General features: G+C 46.5%; 10 protein-coding genes across 10 annotated transcripts; 4 read left to right on the forward strand and 6 right to left on the reverse strand.

Annotated features, from left to right (window-relative positions):
- Positions 1-81: 81 nt before the first annotated feature.
- Positions 82-3,184, reverse strand: V1508DRAFT_411269 (uncharacterized protein). Its single transcript, XM_066939437.1, has 5 exons — positions 3,000-3,184; positions 2,672-2,909; positions 1,921-2,619; positions 1,445-1,717; positions 82-1,390 (listed from the first exon to the last, which is right to left on the reverse strand). Coding segments are annotated over exons 1-5 (2,463 nt in total). The 5' UTR covers positions 3,002-3,184; the 3' UTR covers positions 82-139.
- A 244-nt stretch (positions 3,185-3,428) lies between these two features.
- Positions 3,429-4,552, reverse strand: V1508DRAFT_411274 (uncharacterized protein). The gene is made up of 5 exons (XM_066939438.1): positions 4,254-4,552; positions 4,159-4,199; positions 4,011-4,100; positions 3,887-3,958; positions 3,429-3,829 (listed from the first exon to the last, which is right to left on the reverse strand). The coding sequence occupies exons 1-5, from the start codon at positions 4,299-4,301 to the stop codon at positions 3,637-3,639; spliced, it is 444 nt and encodes a 147-aa protein (XP_066797801.1). The 5' UTR covers positions 4,302-4,552; the 3' UTR covers positions 3,429-3,636.
- Positions 4,445-9,536, forward strand: V1508DRAFT_260365 (uncharacterized protein). The gene is made up of 5 exons (XM_066936430.1): positions 4,445-4,668; positions 4,724-5,202; positions 5,261-6,961; positions 7,013-9,125; positions 9,179-9,536. The coding sequence occupies exons 2-5, from the start codon at positions 4,829-4,831 to the stop codon at positions 9,275-9,277; spliced, it is 4,287 nt and encodes a 1,428-aa protein (XP_066797802.1). The 5' UTR covers positions 4,445-4,668; positions 4,724-4,828; the 3' UTR covers positions 9,278-9,536.
- Positions 9,537-10,446: 910 nt separating this feature from the next.
- V1508DRAFT_411278 (WD40-repeat-containing domain protein) lies at positions 10,447-12,146 on the forward strand. Its single transcript, XM_066939439.1, has one exon. The coding sequence runs from the start codon at positions 10,760-10,762 to the stop codon at positions 12,035-12,037; it is 1,278 nt and encodes a 425-aa protein (XP_066797803.1). The 5' UTR covers positions 10,447-10,759; the 3' UTR covers positions 12,038-12,146.
- On the reverse strand, positions 11,926-13,625 carry V1508DRAFT_411280 (autophagy protein Apg5-domain-containing protein). Its single transcript, XM_066939440.1, has 4 exons — positions 13,066-13,625; positions 12,871-13,007; positions 12,535-12,812; positions 11,926-12,481 (listed from the first exon to the last, which is right to left on the reverse strand). The coding sequence occupies exons 1-4, from the start codon at positions 13,189-13,191 to the stop codon at positions 12,147-12,149; spliced, it is 876 nt and encodes a 291-aa protein (XP_066797804.1). The 5' UTR covers positions 13,192-13,625; the 3' UTR covers positions 11,926-12,146.
- On the forward strand, positions 13,484-16,778 carry V1508DRAFT_260255 (kinase-like domain-containing protein). The gene is made up of 5 exons (XM_066936429.1): positions 13,484-13,979; positions 14,050-14,196; positions 14,249-14,396; positions 14,452-15,252; positions 15,309-16,778. Exons 1-5 carry the CDS (start codon positions 13,932-13,934, stop codon positions 16,658-16,660), a joined length of 2,496 nt encoding a protein of 831 aa, XP_066797805.1. The 5' UTR covers positions 13,484-13,931; the 3' UTR covers positions 16,661-16,778.
- On the reverse strand, positions 16,772-17,645 carry V1508DRAFT_411286 (uncharacterized protein). The gene is made up of 3 exons (XM_066939441.1): positions 17,329-17,645; positions 17,126-17,273; positions 16,772-17,065 (listed from the first exon to the last, which is right to left on the reverse strand). Exons 1-3 carry the CDS (start codon positions 17,508-17,510, stop codon positions 17,030-17,032), a joined length of 366 nt encoding a protein of 121 aa, XP_066797806.1. The 5' UTR covers positions 17,511-17,645; the 3' UTR covers positions 16,772-17,029.
- Positions 17,646-18,016: 371 nt separating this feature from the next.
- Positions 18,017-19,546, forward strand: V1508DRAFT_411287 (mitochondrial 37S ribosomal protein mS42). The gene is made up of 4 exons (XM_066939442.1): positions 18,017-18,092; positions 18,194-18,619; positions 18,686-18,810; positions 18,862-19,546. The coding sequence occupies exons 2-4, from the start codon at positions 18,268-18,270 to the stop codon at positions 19,363-19,365; spliced, it is 981 nt and encodes a 326-aa protein (XP_066797807.1). The 5' UTR covers positions 18,017-18,092; positions 18,194-18,267; the 3' UTR covers positions 19,366-19,546.
- On the reverse strand, positions 19,458-21,150 carry V1508DRAFT_411291 (WD40-repeat-containing domain protein). Its single transcript, XM_066939443.1, has 2 exons — positions 20,881-21,150; positions 19,458-20,787 (listed from the first exon to the last, which is right to left on the reverse strand). The coding sequence occupies exons 1-2, from the start codon at positions 21,059-21,061 to the stop codon at positions 19,583-19,585; spliced, it is 1,386 nt and encodes a 461-aa protein (XP_066797808.1). The 5' UTR covers positions 21,062-21,150; the 3' UTR covers positions 19,458-19,582.
- A 920-nt stretch (positions 21,151-22,070) lies between these two features.
- V1508DRAFT_261644 (transcription factor PAP1-domain-containing protein) lies at positions 22,071-24,189 on the reverse strand. Its single transcript, XM_066936433.1, has 2 exons — positions 23,461-24,189; positions 22,071-23,408 (listed from the first exon to the last, which is right to left on the reverse strand). The coding sequence occupies exons 1-2, from the start codon at positions 24,064-24,066 to the stop codon at positions 22,422-22,424; spliced, it is 1,593 nt and encodes a 530-aa protein (XP_066797809.1). The 5' UTR covers positions 24,067-24,189; the 3' UTR covers positions 22,071-22,421.
- Between the last annotated feature and the right edge of the window lie 495 nt (positions 24,190-24,684).

A 24,684-nucleotide genomic window follows, 5' to 3' on the forward strand; every position in this document is an offset into this window, starting at 1 on the left:
ATCCAATATTACTATAAGTTAATATTATAATGTTATTCCATATTGATTATCATGTGCTCTTGATCGGGAGGATTTTACGAAACCTTAATTGTATTAACTCATGTACACAACAACGCCATCAAATGCTATTCATCCTATTTTACACATCCATGCTCTCTTCATTACTATCATCAATATTAAATTTGCGCTTTCCGGAAAGCCTGTAGGACGCAAGAGTCTCACCGGCCACCTGCTTCCGGACCTTGCCTCGCATTCTCTCAATTTCCTCTTCTGCGGATGTCGCATCCTGGGATGCATACTGCAAGACAAGTCGGCGCCCTAGTAAATGCACTCCAGCCAAAGACTCCATTGCGTGCTCAGCTTCACTAGCAGAGACGAATTCTGCAAATGCAAAACCTCGAGCTGTATTGTCAAACTTCTTGGGCAAACGGACAGTACGTAGTTGGCCAAATGCACCAAGAAGCCGACGAATATCTCCTTTCGCCGTTTCGAAGGGCAAGTTCTTGATAATAATCTTCGTCTTTGGAGCCACCTTACTCTTCGTCACAGTTTTCAACGCTCCATGGTCAGCACCACGCGTGGATAGCTTAATCTGCAAGCTATGGCCATCCAAAACAAAGCCAATCATAGCCTTTCGCGCCACTTCTGCGGACTCTTTCGTCTTAAACTCCACGAAACCAAAACCCATGCTGAGCCACTGCCCTTCGTGCTTAGGATCCTTCTTCATCTTTACTTCAGCACGAACGTAGTCTTGCAGAGGACTAAAGACCGCAGCAAGGTCGCTACTGCGAGTCTTGAAATTAAGATTCTTGATGAATAAGCTCGTGCTACCGACACTAGCACTATAATCCTGGTCTGCTTCCGCTTCATCAAGATTCACAAGGTCGCTGACAGATGGCTTCAACTGCTTAACTGTTTCCTGGGCACGCGCCGAAGGAGCAACTGGAAGAAGTGCCGCATTGCTTCCAAGAAGATTCTTCGGGGCTCTCTCCAGGTACAAGATCGAGCTCTTGAATCTGCGGTACGCAAGTTTTGCAAAGGCTGCACGAGCTTGAGGAATATTAACCATCTCGATTGCCGCAATCGTATTACTTGGCGGCATCAGTACTCGACGGACGTCGCCGTGTTCAGAAAATAGGTCGCGAAGTTCTTCAGTCGTTGTCTCAAAAGGAAAGTTTTTAACTAGGATCACTGTGTCACTGCGACCGGCATTTGTGTCTCCAAATGCATTAAGGTCCATTCCAACAGATTCAAAGTACTTTTTAGCGTCATCAATCGCGTGAGCTTCAGCCACGGCTTGTCGTACACCGGCGTCAGTGGACTTAGGGTCAAGGAAGTCGGCTTTCGAGACACCCATTTTTTGTGCCAAAAACCCGACAACAGCGTCAGTCTAGTGGTCTCGTTAGTACCGAAAGGTCCATATAATCCGGTACATATCACATACATTCATATACAAGCTACTCCATTGAAACTGGTTTTTTGCCGCGGCAGCCTTGCGTTTCAGAGCTTGTTGCTTCTTAAGTGGAAGCTGTGTAAGATCAAACTCGTCCAGTCTGTTTTCACGCTTCGACTGACCGGGAAGAATATGCAGTAGACGGCCTTGGAATGATTGCTTATCTAAACTAGTATACGCATTGCATGCGTCTTCGCCATTTTCGAACAAAATATAAGCAAATCCTTTTGAATTGTGGGTGTCATTATCGACTGCAATATGAACCTAGCGTATCGTTAGCTTTAGCCCACAACGACATGCCGCTACCACATGTTGTCAACGCAAACAGAAACAAATCAGATATTTTCTACTATCTGTATGGAAAGATCAACATCCGCCGAAACATTCAGTTGTCCCTATCTAATAGTAATCATCATATTTCTTGCATCGACACCATGCAATCGAGACTAGAGAACATAAGTACTCACTTCTTCCAATTCCCCGTACTTGCCAAACAATTCACGGAGGTCATCTTCTGAGCACGCATATGATAGGTTGCGAACAAACAACCGCCTCGTAGATTGTATTGATTCGATACTGATTTCAGCTTCAGATTTCTCCAAGTAAGTTTTAGCCTCTATTGCTGGTTCAGTAGCATCCTCCGCCGTAACGGGAACAGCTTGTTCTTGATCGGTAGACGTTTCAGTTTTGGCAACTTCCACAATTCGTTTTTGTCTTTGGCGCAGCCACTCGTCGTCCGAAATCGCCGTTGCCGCAAGATTTGGCTGAGTTTCTTCGTCCAATTCTCTGTTCCCCACGATTCCTTCTTCAACTTCTGAAGAAGCCTGTGCAGAGGACACTGCCCGACTGGTCTTGTAGTCGATCTTAGGTACAGGTTCTTCATTGATTGTAATAGTTCCGTCACTCTCCAACCCAGGAACAATGGCTGCGGCAGACAGTGACTCCACAGGCAAACCAGAAAAGTCATCGTTAGCCCACGTTCTTTCGTTCCCCCGAGGTTTCATGGCTTGAAGGAACTCTCGAAGCTTCGGATCCTGCACCTCATCCGACTCTTTCCCTTCTACTTTCGGTCGTTTATTCGATTTCATCAAACTAGACTCAATCGACTGAGCACTAATATCCTTTGCCCTCTCTCGTCGCGGCTTAGGAGCAGAAGGATCATTAATCTGCACAACAAGTCAGTTAAAGCTCATCGAAATCGTCCTCGAGACCAATTACCCCCTTCGCCAAATCAACCTCAATTTTAGCCATTCCAATAAATGTCCGATTGAAGTATTTCACGGCTTCAGCCGCATCCTGCGAAGACCTGAATCCAATGAATCCAAAGCGCCGAGAGGCGCCATTTCGAGTCCTCATCAACTTGCAATCTGTTATCGCACCGCCATGTTCTGCAAAATGTTGTCGAAACCTTTCGTCTGAAAGGGTTAGCGGCAAATTCTTCACTATTATTCGTGACCTACAGCTCACACGGAGACGTTAGCTAAAACGTTCTATCAAATATCTGCCACAGTGACAGGTCGGATCCGCGACGAAGTATATTACTTACATGACGTGACGAGGCTTTATAGCCTAATCAGTAGAAATGGCCCGATATTCTCAAGTGATTAGTTCTTTTTGCCAGTGGATTCGTGAACTGACAGTGTTCGTGTAATCGAGGTGCTAAACTAAAAGAATTTCTCCGACCGCTTCAAATTTTTTTACGTTGGGTCGGTTACAACCTTCGGAGTTTCCCTAACCGCGGAAGTGCCGCACGTTGACGTCATAAGCATTACAAATTCAGAGGTCTGCCATAAGTTAGTTCTAAAGAGCGAAACAAAGTGGCTTTATATCGGAATTGACTTGGTGCACAGTCTACGAAGTAGAATAAGATTGCTAGCCATAGCACGCTAATATGACACAGTTATCATGCATGTTATTAACGATAGTGCTTGGTGTTCCACTAGTCTTGGGTCTCCGCAATCTTAACGATCTTGGCTGTCATTGATTACTCCTTTACTTCTCTAAATTTCCAAAATCACAGATTCAAGCAAAATTTTTGACATACCCATGCGCCCGCGATTAAACAATGCGAATAATAATAGAAAATATACAAGCCATGAACCGGATTAACCCTCAAAACCCTCTATCAAATTAGTCTCAGTTGCAGACAAATTAATTGTGCCAATGAACCGCATTCCATTTACTTAATCTTCCAGCATAACCACAAGTGGACCCACTGTTTTGACACAGTATAAGCTCTCGACGTAGACTCTCGATGCCTTGCCTAAGGCCAATAGCAGTGAGACTTCTTTGGCTGTTATGTTACTCGACGATAAAATTTTCGGTGAATTGTCATCGTCGATTATATCATGAATTTCAATTGACTTCAATAAAGACCTAAGGTGGCGCTTACGTTAGCCGAGAGAACGTCAACCTATCGTCTTGATGACGTACTTATAGTCCACCGAGGATCGCCCATTTACTCGTCTATCCGGCGCGCCGACAGCAAATATATCTATAAGGTTCCTATTCAAGTAAGTTAGCAGATAAATATGACCGTTTAATTACGACCGAGTACTCTTCTGTCATTGCAACTATGCGGGCCATGGCTTCTTCCCGCTGCATACTATTGTTTTCGTCGACCGATTCGGTCGGCAGATTCATAGTCCTTATGCGAATGTGTCAGTCGGACCTTATCGTCAGTACCGGGTCAATAAATGACATACGTAGCGGCGTAGTCGGATAAAAGACCAGTTCGTTCAGCTTGCTAGACAAGGTTAGCCCAACTCGCCAACGAGAAGCACCCGATTCTTGAACGTACGAAGAGGCTATCTTCCTCGCGTCGCCTACATGAAAAACAAACACCCATAGTTAAAATCAGAAAAGCTTGGTCGTGGTCTCTAGCGCAGAGTCGGAATTCAACGGATGGTCAGATTGTAGTGTGGTGATGTCGCATTTCTCTCCATATAAAGTTTGGAGATTGTGAGGGGGGGCTGAAGCCTGCGCCAGACATAGGAGGGTCAAGGTGCGTTGAGCTAGAGATGCGGCGTGTATACAAATTGCGACCGAACTATTCTGTGAGGCTTGAAGAGAGCTAATCCTGGCATTTGCTGGTGAAACATTTTCTTACGAGACCAGAACTGTGAACCATGGTCCTGGAGTATTATAGGATTTTAGTAGTTGATTGTTTAACACCATATAAACGATACTTTCCTTAATCGCTTAATCTAGGAAAAGTAAGTCCAGGCTTATGCGTTAATTTACTTTCTCTTGTTATCTGACACATTTTAGCAAGGCAGGCTTGACTCAATTCGGCAATCGCCCGTGGCTTTCGTCAAGAAAGGATTTTCGACAGTGGCAATTCAATAGAAGCTACCACAGCGGGCAGATGGTGAGATGCCGTTTGATACGGTGATCTTGCCATTCACACATTGGCCTGTCGCATATGATCAAGATATTGGCTCTATTCCCTCCGATGTGCGCACTCCACAAGGAACGGCTTCGCAAGAGTTGATAGCGGCTATTTCCAAGATACCATCGGATACAGTGCTCACATGCGCCACCGTGTTTTCAAGAGGAGTTGTGCTCGGTCTAGCAAGCGGTGCAATCGAGATCTTGCAGTGGCATGAATCCGGAGGGACGTCTATGGGCCTGTCTCCTCTATCCACAACAGCAGGACATCGTCGCTCGCCAGTAGTTGCGCTGCTAAGAGTTGCTGCGAAGGATACAGAAGGCAGATCAGAGCTGTTAATAAGCGCAGCTGAGAATGGGTAGGTCGCTGGCAAGCTTCATGATTCAAGACGTGCCTGCGCTAACAGACTATTGGAGAGAAATATTAAAGCACTCACTACCTTCCGGACGCGTGCTCAGCTCGGCCACAGTTCCTTTTCGACCAAATGGAGTTTTGCCGATCGACACGTTCCTTCTCGTCTATGGGCGTTCGACAGAATTGCGGATTCTGCATCAAAGTACTCTTGAGCCGCATATTATCATGGCCGGTATGCTCAATACCTGGCCAATACCGCTACCATTATTTGCTGAGAGAATGATTACGCTAAATGACGCAGGGGACGGGCAGCATTGGAAAATATGGTCTGAAGAAGCGCGAGTGGAGCCAATAACGAGTTTTGGGGCGCCAATAAGTTTTTTCAATCATGCCAATGCTCAGTTCCTAACCGCGAATCGTTCAAACTCAATCACTCGTGCTAATCGTTCCACACGAAAGAGTAAGGATTCCGTCAAAATTAAACTCGGAGACCCGGACTATGGTGCGATAATATCAGTCAATACTGTTGGAGAAATTCTATGGCTGATTGTCCAGGTCAATGGATGGTGTCTGTACAAATGGGAGGAGGACAAATTTTTGGAAGTCACGCAGCAGGAATTTAAGTGTATTGGCGGTGCAGCATCGAGCGACGGTGTTGATGACCATCAACGAAATTGGTTTGGTGTATGGAATCACGCGGGTGACATTATATTTGCAGTTGTCGAGACAATTAATGGCAAAACGTTGTGTAAGCCGCAAAAATTACCAGCAAGTAGGAAGCCCAATGGAGTACAGACACTGGCGATGGTATTTAATTTTGGGGAATTCCCCACAAAGCGTGCCGCCAATCGGTCGACTATGGTGTCTCCGAGGGTTGTGGAGCCGAAAGACATTGTGCTTGACATTTTTTACTTCGCAGGCGAAATTCGTTATCGGATAGGAGATCTGCAAACATTCACTTGGTCTCAGGAACAGTATCCTATACATCGCGCGCATCATTTCTTCAACCAGCGACCTCCCCCAAAATCATTTGCTCCTCCTTTTCCTAAATCTGATTCAGACCATCCAACTGAAATAGAAGACGAATTTCACACAATGACGCCAAATCGACAGTCATCATCAGTGCAAGTGTCTGGCTTACCCGTCTCATCGCTCGCGGCCGCACTCACAGCGACACCACTGAAAGGACCCACCTATGGGCCATGCAATACGGGTACTGTTTTTGCAGGAATGCTTGTCTTTGGGTGTGGTTTGTTTGTGAACGCCTATTCTTTACCCCGCTATCTCCTTGCATTTGAGTCTCCCGACCGAACTGTCGAAATTCGAGAGGAAGGCTCAAATGTGACTCACCTCTCCGGAGTAACTCTGTCCGACGGCAGTGAATATCTCGTCATTGGTACTAGTGGTGGCGCAGTCTACATGCTGAATTCCAAGAGCTGGGAAGTCTCACGTCGCATAGCACTTTTCGGTTCACCCGTTCTTTATTCCATGCTGCTGTCACGTACGAACGCATTAATCCGGGATATGATCGTGATTGCTTCGCGGGACGGAAGTGTGTGCATCGTCAATCCACATGAAGCGAAGAAAATATTCACTATTCCTGGCCATGTTGCGCAAATCCGATTACTAGCAACACCGAAGAACTCGAATATTCTGATCGTAGTTTATGAGGATCGGTGTGGACGAGTCTGCAATCTACGAAACGGCAAGATTGACTATCAGGACGAGATTGCCATCGACAATGAGGAGGAATGGGAGATTTCGTATGTATGGCTTCTAGCAGATGAATGAGACGGTGCTAATTTTATTAATAGATTCGTCAAGATTAGACCTACCATACCAGAAGATGAGTTAATATACACGGACTCGCGATACACGATTAATGGTTCGTCAACAGTATTTGTGAACATGTACAGTCTGTTATCAGAGCTTACTCGAGATGCTTCGGAAATCGCTCGGGATGGTGGCCAGTCACGCACTTTGGTTAACGCTAAAGCTGTTTTGTCATCGTTATACTCGTGGAGAGCATTTGAAAGTTTAACTAGTTCAGAATTACGTCCCACGAATGGCGAATCAAAGGAGATCGGGGCTGTCCAGGTTGATTATTCCAGACTTATTGAATTGCTGTTTCTCAAGAGATTATCGTCTGTGAATAACGAGAGCGATGATTTGCCATCTTCCATGGCGTATATAGTTCCAGCAAAACTAGGATCTCGCGGGATTTCAAATACTTTGACAGTTTTCCACGCGCATCAGGACTTGTTGCAAATTAGCGGGGAGATTACGGCGATGGTTCTGATGGTGTGTACGGTGTTAGGTCGCGTGCTACTCACGGTGCAATTGTCGGATCCATCCGGCGAGCAAAATGAGGAGAAAAGTATATTGATAGATACATATTACTCGCGGTTTGTGGACATTTTGTTTTCAACTACAGAGAATATTGAGGGACAGCAATACAAACGTCCTTGGTTACGTGGGTTCGCAAGGTTTTGGACGTCAGATCATTGCGATATTAGGTCCGCAGCACGAAAGTGCTTGGAGATGCGAATATTGCAACTCGGAATCCGGCCGAAGGAGTTGTCACTAACAATTTCTCGATGGCGAGTAATGCTTCCTGGGGTCGCAGGCGGAAGTCGAAAGGCGTCAGTAACTTCGTACATTTCGAGACGCAGAGCGAGTAGTGCTGCCGATAAATGCAACCCACCTTTGGATCGTGTCAATACTGCTGAGAGTCATGAGAACGACGAGGTTTTTGATGATTCGTCGGATATGCCGAGTCCATCTAGTGGGGTGCCAGTTGATGAGACTGGTAAGTATTCAATGGACGAGAGTGCGGCACTCGCTACGATTATATTGGGCAACATTGGGATTAAATTTGCCGACCGGATATCACATGTTGCTCATAGGGAGATTGTTCGGGCACTTGAAATTCTGCTATTGCTTAGTGACGGGGCGGAGGGAGGACCCTCAGAGGATGGTAAGTTTACGAAGGAGATGCAAGATATTGCAATTGAATTTGTGGGCATGGGCTGGCACATATGGGGCGATGATAAGTACTTTTCTACGGAAGTCATTATTGAGCGCCTAGTGGATTTCTTGGGTGCAGATCCGACACCAATGATGACTTCGTTGGGCAAAAATTCATCCACAGATGTCGAGAGAGTCAAAGGTAACACGGCGAGACTCCCAAGCGCACCTGCAGCACCAGCAATTACGGATGCTGATAGCCGCAGACATGAACTGCTCAAGTCCACAGTGATCTCTATAGCAAGCCAGTCAATAAATCGCGCCGTCGAGATATGCTCGTCAACAATCATTAGCGCATCAGGGTTGCAGTCACGCATTGGAGCCGTCAAATTTATGTATTACGTTGTCCGTCAGCGACCAGAGATTCTAATTGACCGCTTGTTCCCGCTAGTTGACGCGACAATAGCGACACTTGACCCGTCATCATCAAGGGTGCGGAATAAATTGGTGAGTAGCATCACGGCGCTGTTCAACGCACTGGTCGCAACCTATCCTGTCATCGCTTCACACCGTGCGCAGCAACGGCTCGCACTGTCCATACGCCCAGACCTCCTCCTCGTCTACGACCTCCGGTCAGGCACACAGATGGCTAGTCTTGAAGGGGCTAAGAATCACTGCCTTGAGGTCCACTTTTCACCTGAAGGGCGGCACGTGATGGGCATCGACCGAGAAACTAGGGACGTTTTTGTATGGAAACTGGGCCATTCGTTCTTGAGTATGATTCAGAGTATTGGCGGTGGAGGGCCGGGGTCGTTGGGACATCATAGTGGTGTTGCGGCACATTATGCAGCGCACTACAAGGGTGCGACGGCGGATGCTGCTGGACGGGATATAGTGTACCCGAGATTTGTGGGAAAATTTCAAACGAATATCCAGCAGTTTGTGCTGTCTGATTTGAAGGTATCTACTGGATTCATTAAAAATGAGGCGAAATTGTGCTAACAATCCTGCAGGAGAACAATATGATGATCGATGTCTCTTGGAAACAGGAGAAAGTGATCGAAATTACTGTTAAAGGGAAATGTCAAATTTTTGACTTCACAAATACATAATAACCAACGATGTTTTTGCATTTTCATCTGTGACGTTGAACGTTGACGCAGTGGGAGATCATACTTTGGTTTGGCAATAATTTGTGTTTGGTTGCATTACTTATGCGCATTTTCGGTTTCAGTGTTAATTTTCACTTACTTCGTTATGTAATATGGTCTGTTTACGCACAGAATCGGTAATTACTTTCTGCCGGGTTCACTGGAAGAGCGATTCTGCTGTACATTAATAAATATCATCTATTTCATTGGTATTGAAAGTGCTGTTACTATATAATATGTGTAGAATCGAAATGTCCGATAAGGCTGTCGGCATACGAGCCACAATGCTTTAAGGAACTTTTGGAAGTGCCATTGTGGCATGGTAGTGTGGTACTTTTAACGTCAGTTTGGTGAATTTCCTACTAACCTCTAATTGACCTAATCGGCTTAGGAGCGTATGCAAGGTCTATTCAAACGGCGATGCAGACACGCAGCGATTGTCCCGTGGCACTTTGCGTCGCCATTAACATATTGTATGTCATGCGCGAAGAGTCTAGCTAGTGTCAATCATGCGTGAAGCACTACAATCATAATACAATGGTCGGATGGGTTTGCAATACGTCGGATTAGGCTCTAGTAACAACATCGCAAACCTCTAGAAGCCGTTGAGATCTCGCTCTTACATGCCAGACAGTTCAGGTCCAGGAAGCTGCCTCTCAGACGAACCTGGGCAGTCAATCATCACGCATAAGTTACGAGCAATTCTTGGTGTTGCTTATGAGTGAGAAGTGAGACGGTCAATGCAAACAAAGGTTTTGATGGTCATGAAGCTTTTTGCCGTGTCGCGTGTCCCCGTATCCATACCACTACTTACAAAGGGCTGCTTCTCCTCCATCAATATGGCATCTAAGCTGGGGGTGTTCCAGTTCGATGCTGACAATCCACACACTTGACTATATCGTTCTCTGCCACTGCGACTCGTGCACAATCTTACGTCCTTGATACTCCGCCTGTTCCTTTCAAAAGCGAACAACAATGTAGTTGTTTCTGAACCCACGTGTATATGACTCCATGCAAAGATCGTAATGACCCATATTGATAATTCGTTTGCGCGATGAATTGAATCTTCCTTTGTTCTTTGTGTGTGTGGGGGGAGGGGGGGTGGGGTAGTAATCTATTCCTGTTGTCTCATGGTGTTCATCAGTTGACCTTGGACGTTTGATTGAAATTGTCGGAGACAACTGCCGCAAAACTATCGCACCCCATTGGCAAACGTTAGCTGCTCTACGGAGACCAAGACGATATAGTGACACTGGCATTCGCAATGGTCGCAGTCGTCAGACGCGGGTCCCTATCACGTAATCAACGAAACCAGGCTATTAATTGAGCACTGTCACTTTTCGGCGGGCTTTCAACAGTCAAGTGCGCGACAAGAAATCCTCTGTTTTGTGCGTGAAGCCCAAACGCATATACTACTAGCTGACAACACATGTATTTATATGCATGCTATCGTCCTATCTATTTACACGTGAATCCGGGCTCACGAACCCTCGCGAGCTACGCTCTGCGCAACTATCGCGACAATACTCGACCCTTGTGCTCTCGGACAAACGGTACTTCCCGACTCGCCATTCCGGAACGGTAAATGCTCTTGCAGTGGACCATGTTGCCAACAGATATATGATATCTGGTGGTTCGGATTCGCGAATTTCGATATGGGACCTTAATTCGCGAGAAGGACTACGGCACAGGTATGAAATAGTGGCCGCGATTCCTCCTAAGAAAGGACACAAATATGGAATATCTGGGATATCATGGTGGCCCTTTGATAATGGAATGTTTATAACCGGATCGTTTGATGAGACTATTAAAGTGTGGGACACAGAGGCATTGGAGGAGGTTTATAAGTTCGAGATGGGCGCCAGAGTGAACGCCCACGACATATCGTCAGTTGCGGAACATTCTCTGGTTGCATGTGCAGCGGATTACACTGCGATTAGACTGATAGATCTGAGGTCCTCGGGTGCGGCCCAAATGCTGTCATCTCACGAAGGAACGACCGTGAACTCCATCAAATGGTCACCGACGGATCCGTTTATGTTGGCCAGTGGTGGATCGGATGGAACCGTGCGATTGTGGGATATTAGACGTTCAGATGCCTGTCTGACAGTTCTCAGTTTGGAGAATACAATAGGAAAAGGTGTTTTTGGCTCCGTCAAGGACTCCAATCTGCGCACGGAATCATTTTCTTCTACGGCTGCGTTTAGTCAGGTTAAGTCTCACCGTGGCGTCGTCAACGGCCTGGTATGGCTTGAAAATGGCAAGAAATTAGTATCAACTGGTACAGATGAAATGATTCGGGTATGGGATTTGGCACCGCCATTTACGCGTGACACGAATACGCTTGTCAACTTCGGACCTCTGGTGCGGAATCGATATTTGCAGTGCATCAATTTAGTGCTCTCACCTGTTCGTGACTGTATTCCACAATTGCTGTTCTTCCCATCCGATACTGGTGATATACTCGTGTTCCAAGTTTTAACCGGAATTTTAGTCCGCCGACTGGCCGTATCGCTTAATACGCGTAAGCGAACATGTGGACTTGTATGTCGAGGATCTGAGTATGTCGAATTGTTTTCTGGAAACAGCGATGGTGATATCATTCTGTGGGAAGCAGAACAGTCGGCGCGAATGCCACTCGAACAAAAATACACTGCGAATCTACCGCCGAAGAACATATTAACAGAAATTTACAAGGGTTTGGAAATGGAGACTAATTGATATCATGTGCATATAGTTCCTGTACGATATATTGTATCATATCAAAATGCATCACAGACTGTAAATGTAGAAATGATATGAAAGCAATTGACTCTAAAGCGCGTACAAATCATGAGATCATAATAATACAAATATGCAAATATCCGTCCGTGTACATGCACTCATAAAGGAGTTCCGCCAGCGGTATTGCCATACTTAATAGCACTCCATGAAGAACCGGTCGTGCCAGCAAAGAGGTTCGCCGAGAAGGGAAGAGCTGTGGTAAATGCGCATGCAGCGCAGTTCCAACGGTATGAAACTCTCGCGGCGATATCGAAGGCGGGACTAGCGCTTGAAGCATTTTGTTCGATGACGGCAGATAAATCTTTATTGGAATATGTCGCAGTGCGTGTGGATCGGATGGCAATAGCTTCTTGGTGATGCCCCAAAATTTGTCAAAATCATCTAAAGTAACATTTTAGGAAATAGCAGATTGATAGTAAGTCTTCAATACGTACGTTCTTCAACACCAAGCCACATTTCATCCGAATCAGTCTTAGACAAGCTCATCACGGCATTCGCATTTCCTCTTCGAATGAAGTCGGCCTCCTTCACTCTATTTACCCAATGCTCCTTTACAGCTCCCGCACTCGCTATACGCAATAGAGTATCGGACGGATATTGAGAGTGATGTAACATCAACGTCCACGGTAAATGCCAGTCATGATCTGGATTGTCTGCCTGAGTTGGATCCAAACCCGTTAGAAGGTCATAAAGCAAGCCGATCGGCCAATTCCTATCTCGCATCGGTTAGTATGTGCATGCTGTACGAGATAGACACCTTTAGTGCGCACCATCTCAGAGGCACTCCCTCAAAATCCAGCCACCATTCTGACGACAGCGACGCCTCAGCATCGCGAAGGGAATTCTTGAAATATGCTGTTATCCTGCCAAAATACTGCGGGAAGTACGATACTCTGGCAGCATTGATCTGCACAGGCGCGGTCAGGCATAACTGAGTACTAAAAAACGCGTGAACAGCCACTTACATAAAAAGGTTCAACAGAGTCTAAAATCCTGCATTCATCGGGCGCGAGAATTATCTGTAGTGGAATTACACCGTCCCACACCTTGCGCCGTAGATCGGAGGGAGCAATAGAAGGCGATGAAGACATTCACAACTTGCGCTATGTCCCACTGTGCATCATTCGATTCTTAGATACCATACGCGAAGACAGAGCTACAATCGTACGCTACTGTTCCGTTGCAGTCAACAAACTTGACCTTGGCTCCGACAATGTGGAGTAGACGGGAACGCAATCCAGTTAACCAGACAACCTGCTAAAAGTCGGGTGCACGAATACAATCGTACTAACCTCGTGAACTAGTTTCGTACTAATCTCTGGTTGATTTTGCTGGTAATATTTATGAGCTCGTGCCTATCATGCCCTCCGAAAGAGTCACTTCGCAAACACCTATAATTGTATAACTAAGCAGATTCTGACAGACAATTACGACTTGCGCCAGACCCCAAGGTAACGCAACCCTGTCACCTCCCGATTCAAGAGTATCATGGATGGACATATGCCATACCGTGACCTGTCATCATACGAAACCCTTACAACAGTGAACATTTGTTAGGGTCGTCTCTTAACTACTGAAATAAGCGCTCTATTAGAGCAAAACCGCGATATTCGCAGAAGTGTCGCTGCAGTGTGAAACGCGACTTGTCCAGAATATTCCTCCAAATATTCTTGCTCTCGCCTACCCTACTCCAGAAATCCGCAGATACTTTTACAAGATCATAGTCGAGGAGACGGCTCTCGGTGAGCTTCGGCTTTGGAAGTATACCTGAATAATCAGCCATTAATAACGTGGAGGTATTACTGAGGGGGTTGATGATTTGTGGCAGATAATGGCACCCGGTGGTAATAGAGCAGAGATTCAAAATGCTAAGGCCAAGGTATGATCGTTTACTGCCGTAAAGGAGAAGCACCCAGTAAAGAATATTGTTAACATTGTTTGGTATTTAGTTGATTGAGTCATATAACCAGATTTTGGAGGAATTTACGACCGGTTCGGATTTAAAGAATGTGGGCAATTATTCCTTATCTCGGATGATTGGCAAAGGCAGTTTTGGCAAAGTTTACCTCGCTACGCACAAGTTGACAGGTATCAAAGTGAGTTCACGAAATCGGACTTTACTGAGGTGTGAACTTACACGTGAGTCAGGTTGTCCTCAAATCAGCCGAGAAGTCAGATCTGAATCTGGCTAGGGAGATTCATCATTATCGGCAGTTAATTCACCCTCATATTGCACGGCTCTACGAAGTCATCGTTACAGAAACTACAGTTTGGCTGGTGCTGGAATATTGTCCAGGTGCGTACTGCCATATCAGCTCAATAGAATCAAATCTAATTTGCGTATTAACCAGGCGACGAGCTCTATGCCTATCTAATACGGAAAAGGCGGCTCTCGATAGATCAAGCCCAACGGATATTTGCGCAACTATGCGGTGCCGTAGCATATATTCATACAAAGAATATAGTTCATCGGGATCTGAAGCTGGAAAATATATTGATGGACAAACACGAAAGTGTGAAGCTCTGCGATTTCGGCTTTACTAGGGAATGTGAGCCTAAGCGATTATTGCAGACATTTTGCGGTACCATATGTTATGCTGCGCCTGAGATGGTCAAGGGAGAGAAATATCATGGCCAATCCGTGGATGTGTGGTCGCTGGGAATCATTCTTTATGCATTGCTCTGTGGTGAGCTGCCCTTCGATGATGACGATGAGGTCCAAACGAGAGTGCGAATATCGAATGACGAACCTTTATATCCGGATTACTTGCCAGAAGAGGCGTTGTCGCTTCTTCGATCGATGCTATCAAAAAAGTCAACTCAAAGACCATCAGCAACTGAAATTTTACAGCACTCGTTTCTGGCACCTTATAGCTCAACACAGATTGCGTTGCTTCTTTTACCAGATCCTGTCCCATTTACGACTAAATCAGAGCGGGATTTGTTGGATAGGCTGCGTCACGCATTTGTTGATATTGAAGCGGTTAAGGAAAGTGTGATCAAGCAGAAATGCGATAATATGGCAGGATGGTGGGCACTTGCCCTAGAGAGAGAACAGCGAAATTCCAAGAAATACAAGAAGAAACGAAAGTCGGATAAATATAAGCGACTGCCTGAAGATTCATTGACGCGACGCCACACTGAGGTCGCAAGTAAGTTCTGCAATTGAGGATGTAATCAATTTGCCACTGCTGACAGTACTATTGAGTTCCTCTACGGAAACCTGCAACATCCGAGAGCAATGCGACGCCTGTATCGAAATCTGTGGAGGCGACGCCAGAATTGGACAGCGGCCCAGTCAATGCGACGAAGGAACAACCGATGCAGCGATTCATGGACCAGAAAGAGAAGAAGCCGTTGTCCCACGGTCTGGCCGGTGCTTTTGCTTCAGTGAAACACTGGGCGTCAGTTTCTCATTTAGGTTTGAAGCGGCCTAGTCTTCTTCGTGCAGGCTCTAGCACTCGACGGTCATCAATACGATCATTCTTTTCGTTGGGTGCGACATCGACCAAGAGTAAAGCTCTAGAACATAACGATACTAGTGCTGGGAATGCCAGAAACTCTCCCAAGGCTACATGGGACAGAGATACAAAAGGTGTTACCGATTCTCGAGGCAGCGGAGTGGCGAAAGTCAAAGCTAATGACTTACAAAAGGACCAGCAGAGTTTAAATATTGATAGCAATGATGTCGAAGTATTGATTTCTGAAGATATTGAGAGCCATGCAGAGGAGAATGGAGGGGTCTTGAAATCACTAAATGGGCGCAAAATTAGGAGAAACTTACCGCCATCGGTGAAGTTGGCGATCCCAAATCGGATGTACAGCTCAGATTCAATGAGATCGGCTTCTAGAGATCGACATCATTCCCCTAGCTCGTCTTACGTCCCTCGAATAGGGCGAACATCAACTTCATCATCCGTTTCGTCTCTAATTTCAGCATCACGCCATAAATCGACATTGTCACGAGCTTCGAGCACGTCCAGTAATTCGATATCTTCTCGCACTGCATCGCGGTCTCCACGGTCGAGTTCGAAATTCCTCCCGTCAACACCCACAGTCGACCATTTTGACCGGGGACGAAAGAGCTGGCGGCAGTTCGATCGGAAAGCTACCAGAATGCAAAGCTACGACGACGACAGTGCGAGCTTTAGTAGCACGGCTCCATCCATAAGCTCAGCCCAGTCGTTGACGCCAAATACCACGGTGTTCAGTAACACTGGCTTTGGTAGCATCGGTCGGGGTAATCGGTTAGGGCGACAGAGGACAGGGTTTAACGAGACGGTGTTTTTTGGATTTGGGCAGGGATTAACAAGAGAGAATTACGAAGGATCTTCCTCCAAGCGAAAGCGAATTCCATTCCGCGGACCCAGAGGCCGGAAAGGTGTTCCTGAGAAAGCTGGAGACCCCGGTCTAGCGGGATCATCGGTGTCTAATGTGCGGAGAAAGTCTGCTGATGGCGATGTTATAGAGGAAGTCGATGAGCCTGAGACCGTGGAAGACGAAGGGGAATTTTCGGACGATGAGGGTGTAAACAGCAGGCGTACTAGTCTCGCGGATTAATGGCTGGCTAAATGGTTGGCATATAGACTTGATTATTGATTGCTGGATGTAAATTATCTTGGGAACTGACTGTTATGGATATTGGACAAACCAAAAATGATAGATTGTTGGTTGTTGGGATAGAAACTGTCATTTAATGTCACCTATATAACACAAATTAAGCGCTGTGTATATAGTATGTATAAACGAATCATGTAATATGTACAAGATTATTGGACTGGTATAAGTACAATGTATGATATCCAGTCCTATGCAAATGTCATTGATGCCTTCTCATAAGTGCTTTCGTCCGTGCCGGATGGATATATATTATCCCATTTGCAGGCTGGTCCAAGCAGACACTACAGGGCGTCCGCAATACCGGTATGGCTATATGCCGTTGCGCTTCCTTCGTAAACTCTCGAGCTAAAGAAGCCTGTTAGTTCCCTTTCGTTCTTTAGATTGTGCTTCGAACACCCGCTTTACCCATTCGGATTTGCACTCCTTATATGCATCAAAATATTCCTTGCACTCCTCCTTTGCTTTCTTTGCGTTAAACCGGGACCTTTCCAAACAGCGTAACGACATTTGAGACGTCAATTTACACGGATCGTAGAACTTCGACTGTCCTTTCCTAAATCACCCAATATGAGACTGTAGCGCTCACGTATTGGTTTTCACACACTTACGTCGCCATTGCAATATGATGTCGCTCATTATTCGGATCGTCCGGAAACATCTGATTCGGCCGCGTCTCAAATCGCCTTAATATCTCTTCCGGGCTATCTTCTTGTTCATATTCTGGTTTTGGTCGTCGTGGGACTTTGATACTTGACCCCGGTGGCATGACCGTACCACTTTCTGACGGCATTATTATTCGCGTGCACGAATTCAATCCTCACAAGCACTGTCGTATGGTTGTGAAATGATTTATTGTGAATCTGTATTTTAAGGTGCTCTTCTCTACGCCATACCCCTACCCTACAGGAATGAACCTTATACACTTTGGACTTATTTGATTTAAGTGGTATTTAATGGCGGTAGCCAGGCAACGCACAGAACTTTTTCAGGGTTTAGGGTTTAGCCTTCCAATTTAAGGTCTGTTACGGTTATGTACCACCGATTTTTACTGAATCACAAAATTGTAAGTTTACAAGCTGAACAGAAAACATACCGTTATCGTCACTCTACTAAACATATTGTTTCAATTTGAGCTTGATTACTATAAACTTGACGATGCTAGATATTGTTATTTTTGTACTCCAATTGATGTCGAAGTTGTCGGGATACTGGGTTGGAGTAAGACCGGGTAACCTCAAACCGAATGTTGGAGTGCGAGTTAACTCGGGAAAATCAAAATCTTCAAGAAAATTGACACTCTTCCCCTCCGCGAAGACAACGCAGGGATCAAGGCACTCACAACAAGGGGAAGTTCGATTTAAATTTCGAATTTGTAAGTGAATCTGCAATTGAATACACTCTGGGGACGGTAGTGGGATGTTGGAAAGTTGGTCGTGGGAGTATCATGTACTCAAGGTCGCTAACGCATGATAGCGTAAATAAGAAAAGTCGGCATTGTGGCAATTTGGATACGAAATAAATAATTGGACGACACATATAACTGCACAATGACGAAACGCCAGTGCGTATATTTAGTTTCGGGCATCGCCAGCAAATCTCAAGCTATCGCACGACCGTCCGCTGGCACATCGAGCCGGTCAATTTCTTCCACGACGGTTTCCAAGTCTGTGCTATCGACTTCATTATCATTTCCGGCGTTACACCGTCCACGAGTCGCGCCAGTAGCTCAACCGGCTTTGAAGAGCAGCTCTCGGAGTGTTTACTCTGCGCCAAAATTGGAGAATCAGGACTACTACTTAGCGAATGGGATTCCACCGTTAATGACCAAGGAGACATTCAAGCTGACGTGGGTTGACTATCAACAGTACTTAGCGAAGGAACTCACAAAGAGAACTCAAGGTATATGCGATGAGGCTTTTGCAGAAGTATAGGTCAATCCGGAAGAAAGAGGCTGACACCCGTTAGACACGAGATTCTCTAGTATGACGCCCTTCAAGATCGTTGTTGCTACCGCATTACACGCTGATCAAGCAGCTTTGTTCAACTTCGCATCTCTCACCCACAATAATCACTTTTTCTTTGACTCGTTGGTGAGTCGCTCCTGATATCCTCTTGTTCCGCAAATACTAACGAAAGTGCAGCGGGGTGTAGATGCTCCGGTAGAGACTACAGAGCCACTGCCCGCTGTTTTCAATGCTATCGAAGACAGTTTCACAAACATCGAAGAATTCAAGGCGCACATGTCAGGTATCGCGGAAGCTATGTGCGGCAATGGCTTCGTTTGGCTTTTGCAGAGCCCCAAAAAGAAGCTGTACGTCTCTGCGACGTACAACGCTGGCACACCCTATGGCGTTGAACACGCTCAGGACTTTGATTTCAATAGCCCGTTTTCCAGATCTAGACTGAGTAATGTCGCCCAGCGTCAGCGAAATTTACTTGACCGAGAGGACGCGATTGAGGGCAAGCCTATGCCGCTTCTATGCATTAACGTTTGGCAGCACATGTACCTTAACGACTATGGATTTGGTGGAAAGGCGGATTACTTTCAGAATTGGTGGAACTCAATTGATTGGCTCAAGGTTGAGGCACGATTGAATGCCGTTTCTGCGAACTCGTTCCGAGCACGAGATCGTCAGCTATTGTAATTTTACAACTCCTCCGCCTGGTGTCGCGAAAATTATTTTTGACAGATGATAGAGTTCTAACTATGACTGAGCGGGAAACCAGTTTAAATGTACATAGATGTAAGCAGTATTGTATGAAGTTTTAACAATGCTTTTCTGTTGTGTACATAATCGTCTCAAATATCATACAAACATTTACTCCTTTAATAATCTATCCCTTAATCGCTACTCAATATTCTTATTGATTTATCACTTCTAGTCCTGTGCCCCGGTTGATTTGTAATCGCTTGTCTTCGCCACCACTCACGATACCTACAGTCTCACTCCAGTGAACGCCAAACACCTTTGCTTTATCTGCTGTTTTAGAGTCTCTTGAAATGACATACATACTCTTTTGCGCGCGGACGTCCCATACCCGCACCGTTCCGTCGTGGCTGGCACTAGACAACATATACTCGCTCTCCGGACTTCTCGACAAACTAACTACAAAGCTCGTGTGTCCCACCAACGTCCTCGACGTTGTAGCATCTGCAGCAGCACGTGGGTCGTGCAAAGTGACATGTCTAGCTGAGCTACCGCTGCACAAGAGCGACAACTCCGGTAGTGCAGTAATTGATAGTAACGGAAACGACGTTGTGCGAGTATCAACCAGCACACCAGTAACTAAATCCCACGTCTTGATTGTGTGATCCAGCGAGACGGAGTATCCTACCGTGCCGTCCTTCGGGTCAAAAATAACTCCAGTGACAGGTCCGGTGTGTGAGTCCATCATAGATATCGGTCCGCGGGATGGCACCACTGTTTTCCTCCGCCGCTTGCCCGACAATTCGCGCGTCGAGACTGCGACAGTGGCTGGTGGGGCTTCTTTATAATTCGTAGTCCATAGTCCGACAGCACCATCCGCGCCCGCGGAAAGCATGCGCGAAGTGGCCGCGTTAACCGCTAAATCCTCGACTGTAGACTTGTGTCCCGTGAACGTGCGCGCCGAAACGACCGTTTGCGGCCCATTATTATCAAGAACGTTGGCCATGTCTTCGTCTCCTTGGTTGTCGACAGGGACTTTCCAGATTCGAATAGATCGGTCCATACTGGCAGACACGACCTTGTTCTCGTCTAACCACCGCACGGATTTGACTGGTCCCGTATGTCCGCCGAATTCTGACACTACTGAACCAGATAAATTCCATGTCCGTACGATGCCGTCATAACAGCCTGATAGAATTGGGGTAGCATTGGCATTACTTGACGGGGCCACGATCACATCGACGGATGACACCCAGTCTGGATGCGAGTAGGATGCAAGGAACGTGGGAGGCAGGATGGACCGTGTGTATTCGAGTGCGAGTGTTTGTTCTGAGGATAGTCCCTTCTGTATGATATATTCTTGTAGTGAAGTCCGGAGTATTTCCGAGTTGATTAAGAAGTCGAACGGAATTGGTCTTTCTGTTGAGATATTAACTTCATCTTTCTTTCGAAACATCTGCCAGTTCCATTTTATAATTTTATATAAAACGCTTATAGAAACAGTGCGCATACCTGTAGCTAGCAAATGATTTACAACCTCAGATAATCCGTACCGCTTCAGAGAAAGCGGAACATATAACGGCACCTCAGGAACAGCGAAAGCCTTATCCAGCGTTGTCAAGGTAATCATGATCTGTCCCGTCTGGTCCGACAACTCGCTGGAAACACCATCTTGTGCATCCTCGGCCAACATTATTCAGAATTTATGAATAATACTTATCTGTCCAATATTAATCAGTGCTGTACGTGAATGTGCAGCAGGTGAATGTGCGCTTATCCATGGAGAATCTGAAAAATATTTTTGGTTGGGACTATAAGGTTGTGACTTAGTTTAAAAGAAGTTGTGATACATCTGTGATCCAAATGATTCCGCCCTAACCCAATGATCCATGGAAGCTTTAGCGTCACGAAATGGTACTGTTTGCTGAGACAACACCAGCACATATGCCATATCCCACTTCCCCGCCATTTGTAGGACAATTTAGATTAAATCCATTTAAGAAGACTAAACAAGGCTCTCACATTATATACAATGTCTAATACGGTACTCTGCAATATTTGGTTCTGCAATAATATGTCGTTCTAGCTTGTGCTCCTCGTCTAGCGAAGGTCTCCTCGCAAGTTCGATGATCTGTGCTTCCTGCGCCAGCTCTACTGAACGCATCCAATGCACTATAACTGGCCGCAAAATAATGGTCCGATCGAGCCGTGTCGAAAATTATCGCGCGGTATCGTTTCGTCTCGTCATGCTTCAAGTGCACAGTGTGCGAGCCGACGTTGGCGCCGGCTGCGGACAGTCAGATCTTCATTTAATAACTGGGTTTGCGCTGCTGCCGTTTTGGCCAGATTGAGGCCTAGACCACAAATTATTATCTCTGGATCTCGTCGGGATGGTAGATGTGACGTCTTTTTGTGATTAGGATGTTCGTGATTAAGGGGCTGCAGGTACAGTCGTGCGCGCCCAGAGATTTGACGACAGGATTTGGCCGTGACGTTCTTCTTGTCCGGAATGCGTGTTTGCGCGTGGACGGTCAGGAATGAGCTGCTAATGAGGCCTCTCCGCGGATGAAGATCAATGTTTTCTTAGTAAGTTCATGTTGAATTGAGGTATCTAGCAACAACAGGACAGCACAGATAGGACAATCACCGGAATTTAATACAGGATTGACCGAGCTCTGACTCTGCGCGCGTTGCTATGATCTACAACAATGTTTTAAAGCTACAGCAAATATGTACTATATTAAGGTAAACGCTACAGAAGAACGCGTCTGATATGTAGTCCATACCAATAAAGAGAGATCTCACGATAGCACGACAAAATACAAATACACAATAACAAAACAAATCCCTTAGAACGCAGCCGACATCCATAACAAGATATCAAAATGATACAAACCAAGATAGCTGAGAGCGAAACTGATGACACTAGCCAGTAGCATTATAAATAAAATCCCATTTTTGTTCAGTACCCAAATACAATCAAACAACGATTTAACCCCACTAGTTTATCATATAATCCAAAGCAAACGCGATGTAAATTTAAACCGGCACGGTCATGCGTTCGACTCAATCTTCTTGAGAACAGCGTTGAGATCTGCCTCGGTGACGACGACGCCAGACTCAGAGCACTTCGCTTTTGTCCGTAACTCTGAACACAAGCCGTCAATGTCAAGGTCACCGAACTTGGGGTGCATTGAAATCCGATCCCACAGCGCCGTACAGCTCATAAGCGGTTTGTTGTCAGCAGGAACAACGATGTCGTCATCTTTAGAAGCTCCGGAACCGGCAACGGTATCATTCAAGTCACCAACGTTATCCAACACCCCGTCAGGAGTGAGCTCAGGAAGATTGAAATCCTCCTCGTTTGCGCTGAAAATAGGTTCACGGTATTCCGAGAACAAGTCATTCTCAAATGAAGGCGGGCTCAAGATACTGTTTGCGTGGGCCTTGGGAATCGGGTTTTCACGTGTTCCACATGCCATGGAAAGCTGTGCGCAAAAATCGTCCTCGTCGTTGCCATACAAGCTACTCTTGGGAATCGGGCACGCTGGCGACTGCTTCGCTGATGTGGTCGCGCCTGTAGCCGTCAGGCCAGGTGAGCTTGAAGACGACGTAATGGTACTGGTCGGTGAATAGGCAGAGAACATGGCCTGCCCAAACGGGATGCTAGCCATTGGCGAGGTAGCTGCTGACCGCGGATGGGGCTGTCCAGGCTTGGCCTGCCCTTGCTGAGAAACCTGACTCTGTTTGGAGAACTTGGGATCTGCACCAAACAGAGGGAACTCGAATGTGAATGGAGTAACGTAGTTGTGGCCAGAGTTAGGTGACGTCTTGGCAGATGAAGACAGCGACTGCCGTTTGCGGTATTCCTTCAACTCAGCTTGTAATCTATCGACCTGTTTCTTCAAAAACTGATTTTCAGTAGTCATCGAGTGAGCATCATTCTCGAGCTCGGCCACCCTGGCTTCCAAGTCTCGTAAATGCTTCTCCTTGCGCTCACGGAATGCTCGCTGAGCAGCTCTGTTTTGCGCCTTTCGCTTCTACAAACATCGTTAGCATTATAGTGTAATCTAGCACAGAGCGAACACATACGCTTGACGGCTCGGCGGTCATCAACTTTCGCCCAGGCTTTTTCTTGGCATCCTCAGGCTCGGCAGTGTTTGTGTCTCGTCTCTTGGACTCGGTCTCAGAAAGGTCATCTTCCGAATCATCGTCCAAAACTTTTCGCTTCTCCTGCTCGGAAATAAATGCGGCTGTAGCAGCCCTCTGAGCGCCGTATTGGAAATTGGGGCTGCTGTCGCGTGATGACGATGATGACGAACGCGGTGCAGCACCGACAGAGGTTTCCGGAGTCCCGGTCAGACGCGAGGTATTGAGAGTCGAAGTCGGTGAGGTGTGGCTGGAAGCAGTGGCAGGTGGGCCGACGCCGAAAAGAGTCGATGGCGAAGGCTTCTGGTCGATGGTCGTCAGCGGCGGGACCGTTGTCAACAATTCCGGCATTTGTGTCAAATCCTCGTCACCAAAATCAACGGAGGAGAAAGGGGACAATGCGGCGGAGGGGTCCTCCGAATGGAGGACCGACTCACCCGCAGCGTTCTGGAGGGACGAGTAATCACCAAGAAAGTCAGACGACGACAGAGCAGCAAGAAAGCGCTGTGTGTCGTCTGAGAAATATTCGTTGCCGAAAGTGTTTGTCATTGTGACTAGTAAGTAATCGGCTATTCGAAGCTGGTGGAAATTGAATCGAGAGATTTGTAATATCCGGCTGACGCAACTCGGAAGAAACGCGTAAACAGGCTGACGCGGTTACCTCAAGCTGGAGAGACCAATAGCAAAACAACTAACAACACCGGATGACGGTGAATCAACAGGTATTCACTGATCGCAGAGAGGCAGTGGCGACGGATGTGATAGAGGGAGAGACTAAGAGAGACGCAGAGAATAATGGTTAGCGGCGAGGCACTCCCGCAGTGGGCGAACGGTACCGCGCCTAAACCGTGGACTGCAGAGCGGCCTGGCCCAGTCTGCAAGCAACGCGGGCGTGCGGCAGAGCTCAGCATAATCAGTGTCCGCTCTGGGCTAAACAACAGAGCAGTACACCCTGTCCCGGCCGCAATCGCTGTCCCGTGCGCGTCATCTCATCCCGTTTATGCCACTCCCGCACAGCACTGATGCAATGATGTCCACCTTGGAGACCTAATCAATCACCATCCCAATTAATTAAGACTATGGCTATGATGCGTGTCGCTTTTAGATAGCAGATGAGCGCGACTCCTCCATGATCGCTTGGCCCATCAAATCCGGTATTTGTGGACT

This window comes from Lipomyces doorenjongii, assembly GCF_038497915.1.
Source record: "Lipomyces doorenjongii strain NRRL Y-27504 unplaced genomic scaffold V1508scaffold_7, whole genome shotgun sequence".
In the NCBI taxonomy this organism is placed as follows: domain Eukaryota; kingdom Fungi; phylum Ascomycota; class Lipomycetes; order Lipomycetales; family Lipomycetaceae; genus Lipomyces; species Lipomyces doorenjongii.